We start from the raw sequence: 23,221 nt of genomic DNA, 5'->3' as shown, positions 1-23,221 counted from the left end.
CGATAAGGGATGAAGTTGGGAGGGCGCCGGGAGGGATTCTATGGGGGGCGGCACACGAACCTGGAGGACAAAATAATCATCTGTGCCGCTGTGTGTGTGTGTGTGTGTGTGTGTGTGTGGGGGGGGGGGGGGGGGTAGTTGGTTAATGAGCAAGCGGCAGCCTTTTTGCGCTGTATATTCACAGACGCACATCGCGATTTAATTTGCTGCACAGCTATATTTTGATTTATTCATCCATCTATCTATCAAATCGGACATTTTACGTGGCATCTGAATTATACTGTAATTGACTCCAATTACATGACTGGATTCCGGGATTCCCTCTGCATCACAGAAATAATACGGCTTTAAGTTATAAATGGAACTTACCTTTATCTTCACGGAGGGATGGTGTTCGCGAATATGGGAGAACATGTTCGACGTATTTCCTCCTTTTGCGGCCACTGTTCGTCCACATTTCTTGCAAACTGGATATCCACCCCACGATCATTTTTCGGATACCCAAAATATTCCCATACTGCAGATTTTAATTTTTTTTTCGGCGGGAAATAGAGATTAGAATTTGCAGCCACTATCGGACATTTTCGCCGCTGTGCATTTATGGGTGGAGTCTAAGCAGTAAAGCGGAAAGAAGTTGCATATACACAGCAGCGCAGGTGAGATCTGGTTTCTTTTTTTTTTTCCAAACCGCGGATAGGCAAATGTGCATGATATGATAATCGTACATGTCAATATCACAATAAACCGCCATACCGGTATACCGTTACAACCCTAGTGGGGATTGATACACCTTACAAAGTTGATGCTGTAATATTTATCACTCTGATGCATTGTTCTGACCCATATGCATATAAGCCTTTCAGTCTGACAAGCTGGTAGTATCATGACTGCCTTTTTCCAGGTCTGGTGCCCAACGTGATCAAATTGTTTTACACCTGTGCCCTCAGGTGGAGTCAACTCTATGTGATACCATTACAATATGTCATAGTTTTACAATAGTTGTGACAATATAATTTCTTTTAGGAAAATTCAATGTGTTGAAAGCACAGATGGTAGAGGAGGAGGAATGGGTTCCATCTCCATTGAACAGGTATTTATGTAGCTGATCTTACAGCTGAACCTGCTGTTTTTCTCTTTTTTTCTCTGTGCTTACTGTGCTGTACCCTACAAAAATGTGAAAACAATGAGCTTCATTTTAAGCAGTTGGAGTTGGAATGTAGAAGTCATGCTATTTTTGTCTGTTTTTGTTATATTACAGAACTATTGTAAAATAATATTTGCGTGCTTGTATGATTTCTTTCACAGATCCCCCTCGACGTCCTGGAGGATATCCTTTTAGAAGTAGTCCTGTTCGAGGGTGACAAAGCTTTTTTAAAGCTGTCACTTGTTTGTCACCTTTTTTTGGGACTTAGTCGGAAGGGAAACATTCCGTGCCCGAGCGCATTTTCAGTGGCTTGACAGTAGGTATAAAACATATTATGATATTTGAATACCCTTTGAGTTAGGATGTTTGTATTCCCATTAACAAGGGATTTTACTCTAATGAATCATTCTTAAATTTGAAACCTACAGGTGTAGTCCCATGGAAACTGTACAGTGCGGCCTATCAAGCACAATTCCGACGATTGTATCGCCTGGAATGCTGCCAGCACTGTCTAGAGACTTATAAGAACAGCTTACCAGGTATGCATACTGTGTAAGAATGTTGACAATTGTTGCTGAAGTCAGTGGTTGCAAAAAGAAAGTCACCAGAACAATTTATTGTGTGTCAGGTCCTGAATATTTTCTTGAAAGTATGCAATGAAAAACATTGTTGCTCTGTTTTGATACTAAGTATGCTTGCTTATTATTTATTGTCCCATAGGCTACATTGGGCGTGGAAGACGAGGGGAACTTCACACAGCCTGGGTTCTGCAGCGAGTTCTGCAAACACCTTACGGAAGACTTGGGTGTGTGAATGGGTGGGTGGGTCAGTGAGTGAGTGAGTGAATGGGTGGGTATGTAAGGAAAATAGCAAATTGGATGACTTTGGAATAAAAAAATAACAGCTACTATGCCTCTGTTTCCTTGTCTACACACAGACTACACACATGACCGAACCACATTTTAAGTTTTATCAGCTTTTCATTAAAAAGCACAGTGGCACCCAATTGTGATGAGTTACTGTATGTGGAAATGAGTGGCACCTCTGTATCATTTGTGAATAATTTGTCATCTCATATCGACATTAAATCATAAGTTTATTTAATTTTAATGTTGGCACAGAAATAAGTTACAGTGCCTTTGGAAATGCAATAAAATGCTCATTTGGAAAACGTTTAACTATCCTTTGTAATTGAGTAAAATTATGATAACTGAATACTTTTATAAGGCACTGTATACTTGATTGCAATGGGTTTTATTACTTTCCGGCTATATTAATACACCAATCAATATGTTAACCAATCATCACAGACAAGCATTACATCGATATCGGATTGAAACTATATTATGGCCATCCTACAGCTACATAAACAAGGGTAAATAGTCCTACTTTCACTGTCCTGGAGAGAGAGAGCGAGAGAGACAGAGATGTAAACATGTAAGCAGCAGCAGAATAAAATAGAAATATGATTTCAGAATGTTTTACTTACTGTATGCAAATGTCATTTTCGAGAAATGTTTGGCTCGCATTATCACCAAATTGATGACAATATCACCATTTACTACAAAACTTTGAACTCAATAATTAACAAAATAATATATAAGAAATAAATTGAGAAACTAAATTTCCTGTTACAGACAATTTATCTTAAAATAGTTTGATGTTCAGAATGCTCCTCACTCCACTTCACGCAACTTTAAAACACGCAAGGACCATGTTAGGCCAAAAGCTGAACAATGTTTGTGGGCAACACTCTTGATTTCCCCAGGAGATCTAGACATAGCATATATGCTCACCTAAAGGATTATTAGGAACACCTGTTCAATTTCTCATTAATGCAATTATCTAATCAACCAATCACATGGCAGTTGCTTCAATGCATTTAGGGGTGTGGTCCTGGTCAAGACAATCTCCTGAACTCCAAACTGAATGTCAGAATGGGAAAGAAAGGTGATTTAAGCAATTTTGAGCGTGGCATAGTTGTTGGTGCCAGACGGGCCGGTCTGAGTATTTCACAATCTGCTCAGTTACTGGGATTTTCACGCACAACCATTTCTAGGGTTTACAAAGAATGGTGTGCAAAGGGAAAAACATCCAGTATGCGGCAGTCCCGTTGGGCGAAAATGCCTTGTTGATGCTAGAGGTCAGAGGAGAATGGTCCGACTGATTCAAGCTGATAGAAGAGCAACTTTGGCTGAAATAACCACTCGTTACAACCGAGGTATGCAGCAAAGCATTTGTGAAGCCACAACACGCACAACCTTGAGGCGGATGGGCTACAACAGCAGAAGACCCCACCGGGTACCACTCATCTCCACTACAAATAGGAAAAAGAGGCTACAATTTGCACGAGCTCACCAAAATTGGACAGTTGAAGACTGGAAAAATGTTGCCTGGTCTGATGAGTCTCGATTTCTGTTGAGACATTCAAATGGTAGAGTCAGAATTTGGCGTAAACAGAATGAGAACATGGATCCATCATGCCTTGTTACCACTGTGCAGGCTGCTGGTGGTGGTGTAATGGTGTGGGGGATGTTTTCTTGGCACACTTTAGGCCCCTTAGTGCCAATTGGGCATCGTTTAAATGCCACGGCCTACCTGAGCATTGTTTCTGACCATGTCCATCCCTTTATGACCACCATGTACCCATCCTCTGATGGCTACTTCCAGCAGGATAATGCACCATGTCACAAAGCTCGAATCATTTCAAATTGATTTCTTGAACATGACAGTGAGTTCACTGTACTACAATGGCCCCAACAGTCACCAGATCTCAACCCAATAGAGCATCTTCGGGATGTGTTGGAACGGGAGCTTCGTGCCCTGGATGTGCATCCCACAAATCTCCATCAACTGCAAGATGCTATCCTATCAATATGGGCCAACATTTCTAAAGAATGCTTTCAGCACCTTGTTGAATCAATGCCACGTAGAATTAAGGCAGTTCTGAAGGCGAAAGGGGGTCAAACACCATATTAGTATGGTGTTCCTAATAATCCTTTAGGTGAGTGTATGTGTGTATGTGCACAATGAATGAATGGAATAAGCTGCTACAGTTACATTGAACCATGTGCTTGTGCTCATGTGCACAAGCACACACACACACACACACACACACGCCGATGGGCTTTAAAGTTTAACTTTAGGTTTGTGAAAGCAGACATAATTATTTCTGTCAGGACCTCGATGTGTATCCAAGCCCCAAAAACACACTAACTCAGGCGTTCACGCAACTTATCGCGAAAAACCAGACAGAAATAGACTTGAAAATTTTAAAGAAAAGACATTAGCGGTTTTTGTTAATGTTTAAAGGTATAAAAAAAAAACCTTTGCTGCCTTTCTTAAATGGCTAGAAAACATTGCCTCAACACTATTAAACACGGAATCCGCTGTTTGTAAACGGTCCGCATTTTACCCTCACCGCTAAAATAGTTGTGCTTGTTTCACACTTTCTCTTGTTTCGCTTGGGTATGCCTCTACTTAAATATTGTGTCTCTAGTTAAAAGTTTGGGACCTGTGTCTCATTCACATAGGCTTTCACATATGCAAATTGCCACCCCTCTTCTGGGCTAATGCCGTACGCTCATTTTGACAACGAATTGCCAGCGTTATTCGTTGATTTTTTTTGTCTAAAATGTTTATTATTCACATTGGTAGAAAAGTGCTTCAATACTTTAAAAAAAGGTCATGGTTTATTTGAAATAACTGGGCACTCCGTTTGTTGCTGCCATATTTTGAAATGGGTTGTCTAAGGAATCCTTATTCTTTGTTTGATGCCCCGGTTTCGGGTAAACATCCGCGACGGTTTATGACTACACCACATGGCCAAAGTGGCCTGCGAACGGACGATCACCCTGATAACAAAATACAACTAAATACATCTTTGTCAGGATGTGGGGCGGGGCAGGTCTATGACATTCGGGCTAAATGGGGGCAATAGCTTGGGGAGCCAGCCTATCTCAAAGCCTGTGGCCTGTTTGATTCTACCCCATGTTTCCTCCGTGTATGTCCGCTGTGATATGCTTAACAGACACGTTTGATGGCATTATTCTAACATAGCATGTTGCTAAATACCGCTCACTAGTTCCTACAGCTATTAAATGTATTTAAATGAAATCGGGGCATCTTGTTTAGAATAAAACTAAGAAAATACAGGAGATCGATCTTTCGCGTGTGTTGCTGCCGCCGCCATTTTGAAAGGCGCGTCTGCGTCACTGCGCATGCGCAAGCTTCGCATCCCATAAGGCAGTTATTTCGCCCGCATTGTTCAAACGGGTGGCACGCGCCTGGCCCTGCTCCTTGGATAATGGCAGCCTAGATCACGCTAGCTTTGTGCTACGCTGACGGGACCCAGAGCCGCTATGGATGGATCTTCGCCTTTGGTGAAGTGTTTTTTTTTCTCTTTGACATTGAAATAAAACTGTTAAACTGATTACGGCTTTTTCTCATTTTTAAAAACTTGGGCTAAAGTAGTTGTGCTTGTTTCACACTTTCTCTTGTTTCGCTTGGGTATGCCTCTACTTAAATATTGTGTCTCTAGTTAAAAGTTTTGGACCTGTGTCTCATTCACATAGGCTTTCACATATGCAAATTGCCACCCCTCTTCTGGGCTAATGCCGTACGCTCATTTTGACAACGAATTACCAGCGTTATTCGTTGATTTTTTTTGTCTAAAATGTTTATTATTCACATTGGTAGAAAAGTGCTTCAATACTTTAAAAAAAAGGTCATGGTTTATTTGAAATAACTGGGCACTCCGTTTGTTGCTGCCATATTTTGAAATGGGTTGTCTAAGGAATCCTTATTCTTTGTTTGATGCCCCGGTTTCGGGTAAACATCCGCGACGGTTTATGACTACACCACATGGCCAAAGTGGCCTGCGAACGGACGATCACCCTGATAACAAAATACAACTAAATACATCTTTGTCAGGATGTGGGGGGGGGGGAGGTCTATGACATTCGGGCTAAATGGGGGCAATAGCTTGGGGAGCCAGCCTATCTCAAAGCCTGTGGCCTGTTTGATTCTACCCCATGTTTCCTCCGTGTATGTCCGCTGTGATATGCTTAACAGACACGTTTGATGGCATTATTCTAACATAGCATGTTGCTAAATACCGCTCACTAGTTCCTACAGCTATTAAATGTATTTAAATGAAATCGGGGCATCTTGTTTAGAATAAAACTAAGAAAATACAGGAGATCGATCTTTCGCGTGTGTTGCTGCCGCCGCCATTTTGAAAGGCGCGTCTGCGTCACTGCGCATGCGCAAGCTTCGCATCCCATAAGGCAGTTATTTCGCCCGCATTGTTCAAACGGGTGGCACGCGCCTGGCCCTGCTCCTTGGATAATGGCAGCCTAGATCACGCTAGCTTTGTGCTACGCTGACGGGACCCAGAGCCGCTATGGATGGATCTTCGCCTTTGGTGAAGTGTTTTTTTTTCTCTTTGACATTGAAATAAAACTGTTAAACTGATTACGGCTTTTTCTCATTTTTAAAAACTTGGGCTAAAGTAGTTGTGCTTGTTTCACACTTTCTCTTGTTTCGCTTGGGTATGCCTCTACTTAAATATTGTGTCTCTAGTTAAAAGTTTTGGACCTGTGTCTCATTCACATAGGCTTTCACATATGCAAATTGCCACCCCTCTTCTGGGCTAATGCCGTACGCTCATTTTGACAACGAATTACCAGCGTTATTCGTTGATTTTTTTTGTCTAAAATGTTTATTATTCACATTGGTAGAAAAGTGCTTCAATACTTTAAAAAAAAGGTCATGGTTTATTTGAAATAACTGGGCACTCCGTTTGTTGCTGCCATATTTTGAAATGGGTTGTCTAAGGAATCCTTATTCTTTGTTTGATGCCCCGGTTTCGGGTAAACATCCGCGACGGTTTATGACTACACCACATGGCCAAAGTGGCCTGCGAACGGACGATCACCCTGATAACAAAATACAACTAAATACATCTTTGTCAGGATGTGGGGGGGGGGGGAGGTCTATGACATTCGGGCTAAATGGGGGCAATAGCTTGGGGAGCCAGCCTATCTCAAAGCCTGTGGCCTGTTTGATTCTACCCCATGTTTCCTCCGTGTATGTCCGCTGTGATATGCTTAACAGACACGTTTGATGGCATTATTCTAACATAGCATGTTGCTAAATACCGCTCACTAGTTCCTACAGCTATTAAATGTATTTAAATGAAATCGGGGCATCTTGTTTAGAATAAAACTAAGAAAATACAGGAGATCGATCTTTCGCGTGTGTTGCTGCCGCCGCCATTTTGAAAGGCGCGTCTGCGTCACTGCGCATGCGCAAGCTTCGCATCCCATAAGGCAGTTATTTCGCCCGCATTGTTCAAACGGGTGGCACGCGCCTGGCCCTGCTCCTTGGATAATGGCAGCCTAGATCACGCTAGCTTTGTGCTACGCTGACGGGACCCAGAGCCGCTATGGATGGATCTTCGCCTTTGGTGAAGTGTTTTTTTTTCTCTTTGACATTGAAATAAAACTGTTAAACTGATTACGGCTTTTTCTCATTTTTAAAAACTTGGGCTAAAGTAGTTGTGCTTGTTTCACACTTTCTCTTGTTTCGCTTGGGTATGCCTCTACTTAAATATTGTGTCTCTAGTTAAAAGTTTTGGACCTGTGTCTCATTCACATAGGCTTTCACATATGCAAATTGCCACCCCTCTTCTGGGCTAATGCCGTACGCTCATTTTGACAACGAATTACCAGCGTTATTCGTTGATTTTTTTTGTCTAAAATGTTTATTATTCACATTGGTAGAAAAGTGCTTCAATACTTTAAAAAAAAGGTCATGGTTTATTTGAAATAACTGGGCACTCCGTTTGTTGCTGCCATATTTTGAAATGGGTTGTCTAAGGAATCCTTATTCTTTGTTTGATGCCCCGGTTTCGGGTAAACATCCGCGACGGTTTATGACTACACCACATGGCCAAAGTGGCCTGCGAACGGACGATCACCCTGATAACAAAATACAACTAAATACATCTTTGTCAGGATGTGGGGGGGGGGGAGGTCTATGACATTCGGGCTAAATGGGGGCAATAGCTTGGGGAGCCAGCCTATCTCAAAGCCTGTGGCCTGTTTGATTCTACCCCATGTTTCCTCCGTGTATGTCCGCTGTGATATGCTTAACAGACACGTTTGATGGCATTATTCTAACATAGCATGTTGCTAAATACCGCTCACTAGTTCCTACAGCTATTAAATGTATTTAAATGAAATCGGGGCATCTTGTTTAGAATAAAACTAAGAAAATACAGGAGATCGATCTTTCGCGTGTGTTGCTGCCGCCGCCATTTTGAAAGGCGCGTCTGCGTCACTGCGCATGCGCAAGCTTCGCATCCCATAAGGCAGTTATTTCGCCCGCATTGTTCAAACGGGTGGCACGCGCCTGGCCCTGCTCCTTGGATAATGGCAGCCTAGATCACGCTAGCTTTGTGCTACGCTGACGGGACCCAGAGCCGCTATGGATGGATCTTCGCCTTTGGTGAAGTGTTTTTTTTTCTCTTTGACATTGAAATAAAACTGTTAAACTGATTACGGCTTTTTCTCATTTTTAAAAACTTGGGCTAAAGTAGTTGTGCTTGTTTCACACTTTCTCTTGTTTCGCTTGGGTATGCCTCTACTTAAATATTGTGTCTCTAGTTAAAAGTTTTGGACCTGTGTCTCATTCACATAGGCTTTCACATATGCAAATTGCCACCCCTCTTCTGGGCTAATGCCGTACGCTCATTTTGACAACGAATTACCAGCGTTATTCGTTGATTTTTTTTGTCTAAAATGTTTATTATTCACATTGGTAGAAAAGTGCTTCAATACTTTAAAAAAAAGGTCATGGTTTATTTGAAATAACTGGGCACTCCGTTTGTTGCTGCCATATTTTGAAATGGGTTGTCTAAGGAATCCTTATTCTTTGTTTGATGCCCCGGTTTCGGGTAAACATCCGCGACGGTTTATGACTACACCACATGGCCAAAGTGGCCTGCGAACGGACGATCACCCTGATAACAAAATACAACTAAATACATCTTTGTCAGGATGTGGGGGGGGGGGGAGGTCTATGACATTCGGGCTAAATGGGGGCAATAGCTTGGGGAGCCAGCCTATCTCAAAGCCTGTGGCCTGTTTGATTCTACCCCATGTTTCCTCCGTGTATGTCCGCTGTGATATGCTTAACAGACACGTTTGATGGCATTATTCTAACATAGCATGTTGCTAAATACCGCTCACTAGTTCCTACAGCTATTAAATGTATTTAAATGAAATCGGGGCATCTTGTTTAGAATAAAACTAAGAAAATACAGGAGATCGATCTTTCGCGTGTGTTGCTGCCGCCGCCATTTTGAAAGGCGCGTCTGCGTCACTGCGCATGCGCAAGCTTCGCATCCCATAAGGCAGTTATTTCGCCCGCATTGTTCAAACGGGTGGCACGCGCCTGGCCCTGCTCCTTGGATAATGGCAGCCTAGATCACGCTAGCTTTGTGCTACGCTGACGGGACCCAGAGCCGCTATGGATGGATCTTCGCCTTTGGTGAAGTGTTTTTTTTTCTCTTTGACATTGAAATAAAACTGTTAAACTGATTACGGCTTTTTCTCATTTTTAAAAACTTGGGCTAAAGTAGTTGTGCTTGTTTCACACTTTCTCTTGTTTCGCTTGGGTATGCCTCTACTTAAATATTGTGTCTCTAGTTAAAATTTCCGGACTTGAAATGCCCTTAGATTCAGAACATGAGAAGGGTAACACATTGAATAGACTAAAATGAAATTGGGTATGCCTCTACTTAAATATTGTGTCTCTAGTTAAAATTTCCGGACTTGAAATGCCCTTAGATTCAGAACATGAGAAGGGTAACACATTGAATAGACTAAAATGAAATTTGAATAAATAAATCATGTATATATGTTTTGTTTTAGGGCGTAACACTAGAAAACGCAGACGGTACGTTTTGCTGCTAGGTTGTTTCTCTTTTGTTTCAGGGACCGCAGGTCTGGGCCTTATGTCCTAAAAATTATATGACAATATTGCAAAATATTTATCACAAATGCATATGTAGAAAACAGACTACGACAGGTGCTTTTGAGTTTTTCTGATTATGATGACCGAATTGTTTTATTAAGAGTTATGGAGTATGTGACCGATATATTATTAAATTACACCAACAACCTCAATGGTATTTATGTAAAAATAGTATATTATGATTGTTAATTATGCAGATGTTTAGGCTATATTATGATGCTCAGGATACTCAAGTTAATGCTGATGATATGAATGCTCTATAAGATATTTTATCGATATCACAGCCTGATAACCTTACAAGCTGCATTACTTCTGCATGCATGTTATGTTGTTAGAATGAGCGTGCACCTCAGAGTAACAGTAAGTTTACACAATGTTTTATTGTTTATGTTTTAAAGCATCCAACGCATTTACAGGCCAGTCCTGATGCAACAAGGTTTTGCCTAGACGGTGTGTTCAGATGCCCATGCTGCACTTATGCAACTGACCAACAATTCAAATTTACAACACACATTCAGAGCCACGTGAGACATGCAGTACAGCATAGAGGTAATTCCTAATGATGTTTATTGGTCTATTGATTTTGGTGGTTTTAAAACATACACATGCTTAAATGTAGAATGCACTTCTTACAATCAAGATAGACAAAATGATGTGGAGTTCCTTAGTGGGAGTCCCTGAAGTCATGTGAATATTGGTAAGCTAATTTACCTATGTTTGTGTTTTGTTTGACACTGTAACTTTCTGATCAGCTACTCCTGACCTCACTCCCCCAGTCCCGTTCTGTGTATACCTTTCTTTTCTGTTGATAGCTTTGGTCTTCATGTTGCCGTCTTGCAGGTTTCTTCATCAGCAAATGCAACAATTATTGCAGACCCACAGGACACTTTCATTGTCTTTATTGCAGCCAAACAATAATACGCAAAGACCAGTTTAAACATCATGTATCCCAATGCATCAGTGAAACCAAGCCAACCACAACGGAAGCGCATCAGTCACCTCCCGCCTCTCCTGCTCCCTCCTTTACTGCTTCTGAAGCTGCATGTCCCCCTCCCCCAGTCCCCATCCTCCACCCCTCACTTTCTTCATGTTCCTCTGATCCTGGCTCCTCAGCAGCACCAGCACTACCACCCCCTCACCCAAAGAAAGCAGAAAACAGTGAAGTGTACTAGCTGTGGCCTAATCCTTAATAGACGGAACCTACGGATACATCTTCGAAGACGTCACACTCCCATCAAAATGGACATTACGGCACAGAACCACCTCAGTGCTCAGTGTGTTGATTACACAAATGGAGTGTTTGCAGTAGCAAAGTCTTTTATAGCACCCAGCACACCAGTACGTGTCATTAAAAGGACATGGGGTCCTGAACAAAAAACAATGTGTGAGCTGGATATCTGCAGAATTAATGCAGAGTTTGCAGAGAGGTCAAACCTTCGTCCATTTGAGTGCCACCACATTCAGTCCCTCGTGTACTGCCCTCCAGCCAGAATGGACACTCCATCACTTACAGAGGATGTTTTGCAGGTGATGGTACATGACAAGTGGTTTGGGGAAGACAAAAAGGAAAGGTGTTTGGTACGTCAGAGAGAAGCAAATGATGCAGGAGTCCCGTTGTCCTGTCTGGTGACTGTGTGTGGACCCCCCTACAAAAAGCACATTTCTGTATACGAGTCAACTATCTCCTATTACAGCCGGCTTGGCAGAGTGGTGGTAAGGTACAATTCTAAAATCATTTCATGGCATTGTCCTTGCGCGAACCCAAGGCAGTCATGCATACCTAAATATGTTGCCAAGTGGCATTTATTTGAAACAGACCAGGCACTCTTCAGAAAAACCAGAAGTGTGGAGGAGAACATCACAGAACATTTTCCAATTGACATGGAAAGTTTTGACCTAGAAGAAGGAGCTCCATACTCACCTGAAGGCAAAAATCTGTCGCGGATGGTTCAATACATTTTTCATAAGAAGAAACTGCCTGCGATTTTCCCCTCAGACGTGGTCAAGACCATTCATTTCCCTGTGCACTTCATACCATCAGAAACCTTTTGCTCAGAATGTTTAGAGCCCACTCCTCTAAGCGAACCTGTGCTGATTACATCTAAGGCTAAAATCCTAACAATCACTGATGTCATAGAAGGTATGTTCTCTCTTTATTTAAATATTTATTATCGATATTTTAACATTTCATTACTCACTACATGTACTGTAAATGTCAGTGTAGCCATGACTTCCACTATCAGCAGCTTAGCCTCCTTCCCAGCAATTCACACTTGTATGCTTACTGAGATAATTTCATACACTGGCTTTTAGTACTGTGCAAAGTATAGAGACATGTCACAGTGTAAAATGGTGAAAGATAAATGTGTAACATTTACTGGTGCTTGTGTCCATTAGGAATTTCAGTGTACAGAAAATGGTGCTACAGGTGTGGTATGGCATATCGATACCAGGAGTGGACTGATGGTGTCCACAATTTCGATGACCACACACTTCTGTCCATATACATGTGCCATTTTCTACGCAATACACTTCAGGTAGGAACCATGTTCTGTTGTTTTAATCATTTAAAACAATTACGAATACTTTATCAAAATAATATATTGTAAAGCCTTTAAATGTCATACATCAATTTCACAGACTCATCAGGCAGTAGGGAGTGCCATGGATGTGTTGGAGAAGACCTCTGGTAAAACCTATCCATCCAGGGAAAGGGTCCTGCAGGCTTATTTAAGCTTTGAAGCACTGTCAGACCTCGGTTACACATATGCTTGTGTATCGTGTGGTTATCATCCAGTATCTGTTGTGATGGACCTTCATGAGAAGGGCGTTTTTAGCATGCCTGGTAAGTGAACACATTTATTCATTTTCTTAGTCTTACATTGTTTCAAGCACCACATATCCAGCTATGACTGTTTGGAACATGCTTACTTAAGTCTTGCTTTCCTTAGTGAGCAGCATTGAGGAACCATCTCAGACTTTTGATGGAAAGGTAAGTGTTGAAAATTTCTGGGAGATGGTTTCCCTTGAAATGATCAGCCGTGGGTTGGTCCCAAGTAAGTACAGTCCGCACAATGTTCTAGGTGGGATGACAGTATTCTAGCATTTACTTTGTTTATCGTGGAATAATGTACTGTTATGTTAATAATATTTTCTAACATCATTTAAAGGCAACAAGTCAAACCCATTTGTCGTCCATCCCAGTTACCATAGTTGGGCTCCGTGGATTGGTCCTCACACAAGAGATAGGGATGTTGTACTCAACACTGAATACAAAGAAGTGTATTCTGCTTGTAGTGCAAAGGAGGAATCTGAGTTTAACCTCACAGAGGACCGACTGACTGATGAACTTCTTAAGCTCAAGGTACTGAACTTAAGTCAATTTTTGTCAGTTTTGTCAAAGATGTGTGTTTTTGAACCACGCCAGACCAACTATACTAATGTTCATTATAGATGGAAGCTGTGCGTGCTCTGTGCCGACAGTGTGGCATAGACCCCAAAGGCTCACGGATGGACCTGGTAACGAGACTTCAACAAGAAATGAAGAACAGAGCGAGTTATGATAAGGTGTTTTCACAGATCTGGGGAGCTTCTGGTAAGTTGTGTTCTATTACTGAGAGACCGTTTTTACAGACAGTTCTTAGTTTCATTACTTGGAATGGTTGCACTCTGATTTAGAGTTTCCTTAAACAGGTGGATGGGCTGTGGTCACCTGTCCTTGTGCTGTGGTGTATGGTGTTAAGTTCAACATAAGGGCTGAGAGCCCCCGGGACTTTGCTGACCTTTTATTGTCGATGAAACATTTTCCAAACATTGTATTATATGATTTTGCGAGAGGGTTGGCAACACATACCAACCTAAGAGATCCAGAATCATTACCCTTCAAACCTCATGGGGGTAGGTTACTTGAGCCTACTGAAGATAACATCAGATGTGCCACTACTGGACAGATAAAAGTGAGCTTGCCATGGCTAGTCACCAAGAAGCCAGTTCCTGATGAAAATGGCCACCCTATAACTGGATCGTCTGAGCATTATGCTCTTTATGATAGATTTCATGAGGCAAACTCAAAAGATGCCAGGGATGTCTTGCGAAAGGTGGAACTGGTCCCAGAGTTACGTGGTTGGATCAACAGCCCGTGTGCTGAACAGCTCTTTGCTGGAATGAGGAAAAACAATCATTTTCTCAACATGATGACTCCCTCATCGCATGTCTTTTTGATGCGAAATATTTTGTGTCACTACAACAATGCTAGAAATTCAAGAACCATAGAAAGCATGAAGAAGAGATTGGGCAAAGGAGTGGACATACAGTTAAATTCCAATGGTCAGACAGTTTTGGGTATGTATTCCACCCTCATTCTAAATTATTAGTGGTAATGTCATGTTTATGTCATGTTTATGTAATTTTGCTGTCCGGTGCCGTGAAGTTATATTTGTCTTTTAATTGTAGGTGATTCCTCATGTTTATTTTGCAATTTGAAAGATCATAAAGCTATAACTTACAAATCTGTCAGAAATGCTAGACAGCATAGCGTTGATGAGAAATGCATGCAGTACAACCGATTTAACTCATTCTAAATCATTTGGTTTAAAATGTGCTTTTTTGCAGCACCAGCTGAAGCACCAGCCGAACAAGCACAAACAACAACAGCAGCACCAGCTCATGGTATGACAACTGCAGCATCCCCTGGTATGAAGACAATATATATTTTTTGAGGGCCTGGTTGTACAACTTAATAAAAACCTTAACACATCCATGTTTTTTAGAATATGTATACTTATGTATGTTTGCAGTGGGTACTTGATCTGCAGCTAAATGTATACCAACCTTCAGCCACCCTAAGAAAGTGTTATATGCTTCATAAGATGGCTCAGTATCACAGAAATGTGGTGAAACACTTATTTGGTTAATATTTTCATGCATGGTCTGATATGTATGACAGGAGATCTACCAGTGTGCAGTGATGACTGCTGGGGACTACCACATCTGGAGCACACAAGTGCCCGATCGGAAATCAGAGACTCAGAGGTGCATGTTTTATGTTTTGTTCCTCCGTATTTGTTTGTTTGTTTATATATTGATTGACTCATTTGATTGATTGCCGCATGGGCTCTCTTAGTCGCAAATTTGGAAACCATTTAACAATTGGCAACCATTTCATGTAATACAGTTGTCATTGTTTATGGGTGTTATAACTTTTAACATCTAATGTATCGGTTATTATATTATTTATAACTTGGAAACAAACTATTCATTAATCAGTAATACAATTCCTTTTGTGTCATACTTTTTAAATATTTTCTGTGATGCCTCGTAGTGCATGGCATATAAGTGAAGTGATTAGTTGTCATTGACACACCACAGCACACAGTGCACAACAACAAAATGTGTACTCTGCATTTAACCTATATGACACCATGACATTGCAGAGGAGAGCAGTGCTTGGGGGTGGTACCTTGCTCAGGGTACTTCAGTGGCACCTTTCGATTACAAGTGCACTTCCCTATCCATTAGGCCACCACTGACCCTATTACAAACAGCAGCATAATTTAATGGAGTCAGATTAATTGGTCTTAGTGATCTGATCTGAAGGTGGGGATTAGGGTTGTAACGGTATGAGATTTTCACGGTATGATAATCGTCTCAGAAAATATCACGGTTTCGTGGTATACGGTATTAAACTATCATTATTATTAGTATAATCATCAGCTACAATGACCCTTAAATGAATAAAAAGAGATATGGTTTTTGGATGAACATGGTTTATTGTAACAAACTTTTTTTTAATGAAAATAAAAAAAACTTATGGAAGTATGAGTCTAACTTTTGGGGGAAAAATAAATAATAATAATAATAATACATTTTATTTATAAAGCGCTTTTCAGGACACTCAAAGACGCTTCACAGCACAATAGAATAAAAGAACACACAATTTACAACATAAAATCAAACATTAAAAGCAATTTTAAACAGGTGAGTTTTGAGTTCCGTTTTAAAAGTAGGGAGGTCAGAGCAGTCGCGGAGGGATTTGGGCAGTGAGTTCCAGAGGGTGGGGGCAGCGATGGAGAAGGCTCTGTCCCCCCAGGTTCGGAGCTTGGTCCTACAGGGCAGGGACAGGAGGTTCGAGCTGGACGAGCGTAGGGAGCGAGATGGAGTATGGTGATGGAGCAGGTCTGTGAGGTAAGAAGGGGCCAGGTTGTGGAGTGCTTTGAATGTGATGAGAAGGATTTTGAAGTGGATGCGCTGAGGGACGGGGAGCCAGTGTAGCTTTTGGAGGACAGGGGTGATGTGTTCACGTGAGCGGGTTTGGGTAAGGAGCCGGGCAGCGGAATTCTGAATGTACTGTAATCTGTTGAGAGTTTTGGATGGTGAACCGTAGAGGATGCTATTGCAGTAATCGATTCTGGATGTGATAAATGCGTGGATGAGAGTTTCAGCGGCAGAGAAGGTGAGTGATGGGCGGAGACGGGCTATGTTTTTAAGGTGAAAGAATGCAGTCCGGGTTATGTGCTTGACGTGGGGTTCAAATGAAAGAGTGGGGTCTAAGAGTACACCGAGGTTACGGATGAGTGGGGATGGAGAGAGTATGGTGTTGTCAAAGTGCACACTGAAATGTAGTGAGGATTTGGTGATGTTGTGTGGACCAATGATGATGAAGTCTGTTTTGTCACTGTTTAGTTTGAGGAAATTATGATTCATCCAGTTTTTAATGTCAGTTAGACAGTGGGTGAGAGTGGAGTGGATGCTGGGGTTGATGGATGTTGTGGAGATGTAAAGTTGAATGTCGTCAGCGTAGCAATGAAAGCGGAGACCGTGACGACGAATGATGTTGCCGAGGGGGAGGATGTAGAGAATGAATAGGAGAGGACCAAGCACCGAACCCTGGGGTACCCCCTGCTGCAGGGGGGCTATAGTAGATGAGCAATGATTAAAATGGATAAACTGTTGTCGATTTGTGAGATAGGACCGGAGCCAGAAGAGAGCAGAGCCGGTGATGTTCAATGAGTTTTTGAGACGAGACAGGAGGATGGAGTGACTGATAGTGTCAAAGGCTGCAGTGAGGTCCAGGAGGATGAGAATGGAGAGGTGGCCAGAGTCAGAGGAGAGGAGAAGGTCATTAGTGATTTTGAGCAGAGCTGTTTCGGTGCTGTGTTTAGGACGGAAGCCAGACTGGAATGGTTCATAGAGACTGTTGAAAGAAAGGTGGGTTTGGAGTTGAGCGGCAACTACACGTTCCAGGATTTTAGACAGAAAGGGGAGGTTGGATATGGGACGGAAATTAGCACAGATGTCGGGGTCGTGGTTTGGTTTTTTGAGAATGGGGGTAATAGCAGCCAGCTTGAGAGACTGTGGAACAAAACCGGAGGAGAGGGAGGAGTTTATAATTTGGGTGATCAGTGGAGAGAGAACAGGAAGACAGGCTTTGATTAGAGGAGAGGGAATAGGGTCCAGGGAACATGTGGAAGTTTTAATGCCAGAAAAAAGTTTTGTCAGGTGAGCAGGGGTAATGGGTGTGAAGTGAGAGAGCTGTTGATTGGGCGGAGGAGGATCAGGTGGAACAGCGTGGGAAGAGGAAAGGTCTATTGAACTGTAAACAGAATCTATTTTGGACTGAAAGAATGATTGAAATTGATTGCATTTGTCAGTGGTGAAGGAAGATGAGGGGATGTTGTTAGGCTTTAGGAGTGTGTTTATTGTGGAAAAGAGAGCTTTAGGGTTATTAGAACCGGAGTAGATGAGGTTGGAGTAGTATTTGGACCGGGTAGAGTTTAATGTATCTTTGTATTGCTGTATGTAGTCTGTGTAGATTTGGAGATGAACAGTTAAACCAGATTTCTTGTACAGTCTCTCAAGCTGGCGCTTACGAGACTTCATTTGATGAAGCTCAGGAGTGTACCAGGGGGCAGTATAAGTGAAGGAAACGGTTTTAGTTTTAGTGGGGGCCAGTTCATCAAGACAGTAGGAGAGGGTATTATTGTAATGATTGACAAGTTCAGAAGGGTTTTCAGACAGAGGGGAAGTGAAGGTAGGCAGTTTAGAAGAAAGAAGAGCAGAAAGAGCAGAAGTGTCAATGGATTTTAGATTTCTAAAGGTTATGATACGTTTTGCTTTATGAGCTGTGAGTGGGATTTGTATGTTAAAATTTATGGCAAAGTGGTCAGATATACAAAGATTATGGCTGGAGAGATTGATTATTGTGGGACCATTGGAGCAAACCAAATCAAGAATGTGACCATGAGTATGAGTGGGGAAATTAACATATTGGGTGATATTGAACAATTGAAGAAGGTCCATGAATTCAGCAGCGGGTTTGGAGTTGACATTGTCAATGTGAAAATTAAAGTCACCAAGCAGAAGGATGGAAGATGATATGGCACTTAACTGAGTCAGAAAATCTGTGAGGTCTGGAAGGAATGAGGGGTCAGGTTTCGGCGAGCGGTAAATAACAGCAGTTACAAGTGGAGATGGACCGGACAGTTTGAAAGCAGTATATTCAAATGAGTGAAATTTTGAGAAAGAGAGAGGGGTTAATTTAATGTCTTTTTTAAAAATAACAGCTGTGCCGCCGCCGCGCCCTTTAGAACGGGGATTTTCAACAAAAGTGAATCCAGGGGGTGTGGTCTGATTTAGGGAGAGATAGTCCATAGGTTTATGCCAGGTTTCAGTCAAACAGAGAAAATCCAGTTTATTGTCTATGATGTACTCATTTAAAATGAGTTCCTTATTGCTGAGGGAGCGGGTGTTAAGGAGAGAAAAGTTCAGATGACGTGAATTTGCAGTGTGTTGTGATGCGCGAGGAACAGAGCGGAGGTTGGATTGACTCACGTATCGGTTGTTGTGATGACGCAATGCGGAAGTATCAGAGCGGTAGGACCAGATGGACGGGATGGCGTCCACAGATGAGATATGGTGAGAAAAAATACGTCCAGATCCCCGATGTGAAGGACGGGAGTTGCGGAGGAGTCCAAGCTGTTGGAGAGAAGCAGCGCAGTCCGGGAGGCAGCGGGTGTTGAGCTGGCGAAGGGTAGAGGCGGAGTACTGCAGCAGCGGCGGCATTCTCAAACACTGCAGTGACCCCACAAACTCCCCGGGCCGCAGGTCAGCAGACAGCTCCTCGGGGGGGGGTGAAAGCCGCTGCGTCCAGCGCTCCTTCGTCCTCCGTAAACGGCCCTTCCTCTTCCCCACGGTCCAGGAATTAACGGAGCTGCCGACACTCCTCTGCCGTCTGCTCCTCCACAACGCAGCCCGTTGCTCGAACCGAGCTCCCACACCTCCGCCACGGAGGACGGCAGAACAGCCGATCGCGTCAAGGCGAGAGCCCGCGTTTAGCAGGTACAGCTTTACAAATGGTGTTATCCAGGTAAGTTTGTAAAGCGATTTTAAAGTAATAAAACAACTCCAGATAAAACTGAATAAAATTAGATAAAACAAATAAAACTGAATAAAACTCGAAAAACAAACAAGCCGCAGAGCTACAAAACATACACCGGAGAGCAGCGGCAGTCAAACACGCCAGCATACTCCCAGCAGTACCATCTGTAAATAAAATAAAGCTGCGCATCTCCCATTTGAACAAAATAAGGAATAAGTTATTTCTCTTTATATTAGACAAGAATAAATCAAACTGTCCTTCCTCTTTAACAGCATATATGGGAGAGCAATATGTGCAGGGTCATGTTTGTTAATATTTTCCTGAGATTATCATAGCAGCATGCATTTCTTTGCTTTTTTTCAGGTCAGATTATGATGAAGAAATGTAAGCATGTTGAGATTTTCAGGGCTCAATCTTGACCGCTGAGGTGAGAGAATGTGTCCACTTGTACTAAACACCTATGAGTTTTCAGTTAGTGTATTTGATGATTATTCTTTTAAATAAAATTATAAAATGATCATTAAGTGTTCTCTTGAGAGTAGCTCTGGATATGTTCATGTGTTCACGTCTTCACATAGTGAATGAGACAGCAGACGCTTTAAAAACCATGACCATCATGCAGTGGCGGTTTTAGGCATGGGCGAACGGGGCAGCCGCCCGGGGCGGCACTTTTTCATGTCACGTGGGGGGCGGCACACGAACTTGGAGGAAAACAAAAATAATCTAAATAAAGCGTTTTTCTAGAGGATGGGCGAGCGGAGACGATAAGGGATGAAGTTGGGAGGGCGCCGGGAGGGATTCTATGGGGGGCGGCACACGAACCTGGAGGACAAAATAATCATCTGTGCCGCTGTGTGTGTGTGTGTGTGTGTGTGTGTGTGTGGGGGGGGGGGGGGGGTAGTTGGTTAATGAGCAAGCGGCAGCCTTTTTGCGCTGTATATTCACAGACGCACATCGCGATTTAATTTGCTGCACAGCTATATTTTGATTTATTCATCCATCTATCTATCAAATCGGACATTTTACGTGGCATCTGAATTATACTGTAATTGACTCCAATTACATGACTGGATTCCGGGATTCCCTCTGCATCACAGAAATAATACGGCTTTAAGTTATAAATGGAACTTACCTTTATCTTCACGGAGGGATGGTGTTCGCGAATATGGGAGAACATGTTCGACGTATTTCCTCCTTTTGCGGCCACTGTTCGTCCACATTTCTTGCAAACTGGATATCCACCCCACGATCATTTTTCGGATACCCAAAATATTCCCATACTGCAGATTTTAATTTTTTTTTCGGCGGGAAATAGAGATTAGAATTTGCAGCCACTATCGGACATTTTCGCCGCTGTGCATTTATGGGTGGAGTCTAAGCAGTAAAGCGGAAAGAAGTTGCATATACACAGCAGCGCAGGTGAGATCTGGTTTCTTTTTTTTTTTTCCAAACCGCGGATAGGCAAATGTGCATGATATGATAATCGTACATGTCAATATCACAATAAACCGCCATACCGGTATACCGTTACAACCCTAGTGGGGATTGATACACCTTACAAAGTTGATGCTGTAATATTTATCACTCTGATGCATTGTTCTGACCCATATGCATATAAGCCTTTCAGTCTGACAAGCTGGTAGTATCATGACTGCCTTTTTCCAGGTCTGGTGCCCAACGTGATCAAATTGTTTTACACCTGTGCCCTCAGGTGGAGTCAACTCTATGTGATACCATTACAATATGTCATAGTTTTACAATAGTTGTGACAATATAATTTCTTTTAGGAAAATTCAATGTGTTGAAAGCACAGATGGTAGAGGAGGAGGAATGGGTTCCATCTCCATTGAACAGGTATTTATGTAGCTGATCTTACAGCTGAACCTGCTGTTTTTCTCTTTTTTTCTCTGTGCTTACTGTGCTGTACCCTACAAAAATGTGAAAACAATGAGCTTCATTTTAAGCAGTTGGAGTTGGAATGTAGAAGTCATGCTATTTTTGTCTGTTTTTGTTATATTACAGAACTATTGTAAAATAATATTTGCGTGCTTGTATGATTTCTTTCACAGATCCCCCTCGACGTCCTGGAGGATATCCTTTTAGAAGTAGTCCTGTTCGAGGGTGACAAAGCTTTTTTAAAGCTGTCACTTGTTTGTCACCTTTTTTTGGGACTTAGTCGGAAGGGAAACATTCCGTGCCCGAGCGCATTTTCAGTGGCTTGACAGTAGGTATAAAACATATTATGATATTTGAATACCCTTTGAGTTAGGATGTTTGTATTCCCATTAACAAGGGATTTTACTCTAATGAATCATTCTTAAATTTGAAACCTACAGGTGTAGTCCCATGGAAACTGTACAGTGCGGCCTATCAAGCACAATTCCGACGATTGTATCGCCTGGAATGCTGCCAGCACTGTCTAGAGACTTATAAGAACAGCTTACCAGGTATGCATACTGTGTAAGAATGTTGACAATTGTTGCTGAAGTCAGTGGTTGCAAAAAGAAAGTCACCAGAACAATTTATTGTGTGTCAGGTCCTGAATATTTTCTTGAAAGTATGCAATGAAAAACATTGTTGCTCTGTTTTGATACTAAGTATGCTTGCTTATTATTTATTGTCCCATAGGCTACATTGGGCGTGGAAGACGAGGGGAACTTCACACAGCCTGGGTTCTGCAGCGAGTTCTGCAAACACCTTACGGAAGACTTGGGTGTGTGAATGGGTGGGTGGGTCAGTGAGTGAGTGAGTGAATGGGTGGGTATGTAAGGAAAATAGCAAATTGGATGACTTTGGAATAAAAAAATAACAGCTACTATGCCTCTGTTTCCTTGTCTACACACAGACTACACACATGACCGAACCACATTTTAAGTTTTATCAGCTTTTCATTAAAAAGCACAGTGGCACCCAATTGTGATGAGTTACTGTATGTGGAAATGAGTGGCACCTCTGTATCATTTGTGAATAATTTGTCATCTCATATCGACATTAAATCATAAGTTTATTTAATTTTAATGTTGGCACAGAAATAAGTTACAGTGCCTTTGGAAATGCAATAAAATGCTCATTTGGAAAACGTTTAACTATCCTTTGTAATTGAGTAAAATTATGATAACTGAATACTTTTATAAGGCACTGTATACTTGATTGCAATGGGTTTTATTACTTTCCGGCTATATTAATACACCAATCAATATGTTAACCAATCATCACAGACAAGCATTACATCGATATCGGATTGAAACTATATTATGGCCATCCTACAGCTACATAAACAAGGGTAAATAGTCCTACTTTCACTGTCCTGGAGAGAGAGAGCGAGAGAGACAGAGATGTAAACATGTAAGCAGCAGCAGAATAAAATAGAAATATGATTTCAGAATGTTTTACTTACTGTATGCAAATGTCATTTTCGAGAAATGTTTGGCTCGCATTATCACCAAATTGATGACAATATCACCATTTACTACAAAACTTTGAACTCAATAATTAACAAAATAATATATAAGAAATAAATTGAGAAACTAAATTTCCTGTTACAGACAATTTATCTTAAAATAGTTTGATGTTCAGAATGCTCCTCACTCCACTTCACGCAACTTTAAAACACGCAAGGACCATGTTAGGCCAAAAGCTGAACAATGTTTGTGGGCAAC

The 23,221-nt window shown here is 41.9% G+C and overlaps 1 protein-coding gene and 3 long non-coding RNA genes across 4 annotated transcripts; all 4 read left to right on the top strand.

The window, feature by feature from the left end:
* Positions 1–271: 271 nt before the first annotated feature.
* LOC140591791 (uncharacterized) lies at positions 272–2,036 on the top strand. Its single transcript, XR_011992092.1, has 4 exons — positions 272–1,090; positions 1,306–1,460; positions 1,573–1,683; positions 1,865–2,036. It is a non-coding gene; the product is annotated as an uncharacterized lncRNA (long non-coding RNA).
* Positions 2,037–12,168: 10,132 nt separating this feature from the next.
* LOC140591790 (uncharacterized) lies at positions 12,169–13,025 on the top strand. Its single transcript, XR_011992091.1, has 3 exons — positions 12,169–12,326; positions 12,584–12,723; positions 12,827–13,025. It is a non-coding gene; the product is annotated as an uncharacterized lncRNA (long non-coding RNA).
* Positions 13,026–13,452: 427 nt separating this feature from the next.
* LOC140591716 (HMG domain-containing protein 3-like) lies at positions 13,453–20,018 on the top strand. The gene is made up of 6 exons (XM_072713191.1): positions 13,453–13,550; positions 13,640–13,781; positions 13,880–14,527; positions 14,798–14,878; positions 15,132–15,217; positions 19,926–20,018. Exons 2-6 carry the CDS (start codon positions 13,640–13,642, stop codon positions 19,935–19,937), a joined length of 969 nt encoding a protein of 322 aa, XP_072569292.1. The 5' UTR covers positions 13,453–13,550; the 3' UTR covers positions 19,938–20,018.
* Positions 20,019–21,353: 1,335 nt separating this feature from the next.
* LOC140591789 (uncharacterized) lies at positions 21,354–22,280 on the top strand. Its single transcript, XR_011992090.1, has 4 exons — positions 21,354–21,416; positions 21,632–21,786; positions 21,899–22,009; positions 22,191–22,280. It is a non-coding gene; the product is annotated as an uncharacterized lncRNA (long non-coding RNA).
* Positions 22,281–23,221: the final 941 nt, after the last annotated feature.

This window comes from Paramormyrops kingsleyae, chromosome 6, assembly GCF_048594095.1.
Source record: "Paramormyrops kingsleyae isolate MSU_618 chromosome 6, PKINGS_0.4, whole genome shotgun sequence".
Lineage (NCBI taxonomy): Eukaryota > Metazoa > Chordata > Actinopteri > Osteoglossiformes > Mormyridae > Paramormyrops > Paramormyrops kingsleyae.
This window is presented reverse-complemented; position numbering and strand designations above follow the sequence as displayed.

Coding starts and splice junctions, on each gene's coding strand:
- LOC140591716 (XM_072713191.1), top strand. CDS start 13,640: ATGGAAGCTGTGCGTGCTCTGTGCCGACAGTGTGGCATAGACCCCAAA. Junction 13,782..13,879: donor ACAGATCTGGGGAGCTTCTG/GTAAGTTGTGTT, acceptor TTCCTTAAACAG/GTGGATGGGCTGTGGTCACC. Junction 14,879..15,131: donor GACAACTGCAGCATCCCCTG/GTATGAAGACAA, acceptor TATGTATGACAG/GAGATCTACCAGTGTGCAGT.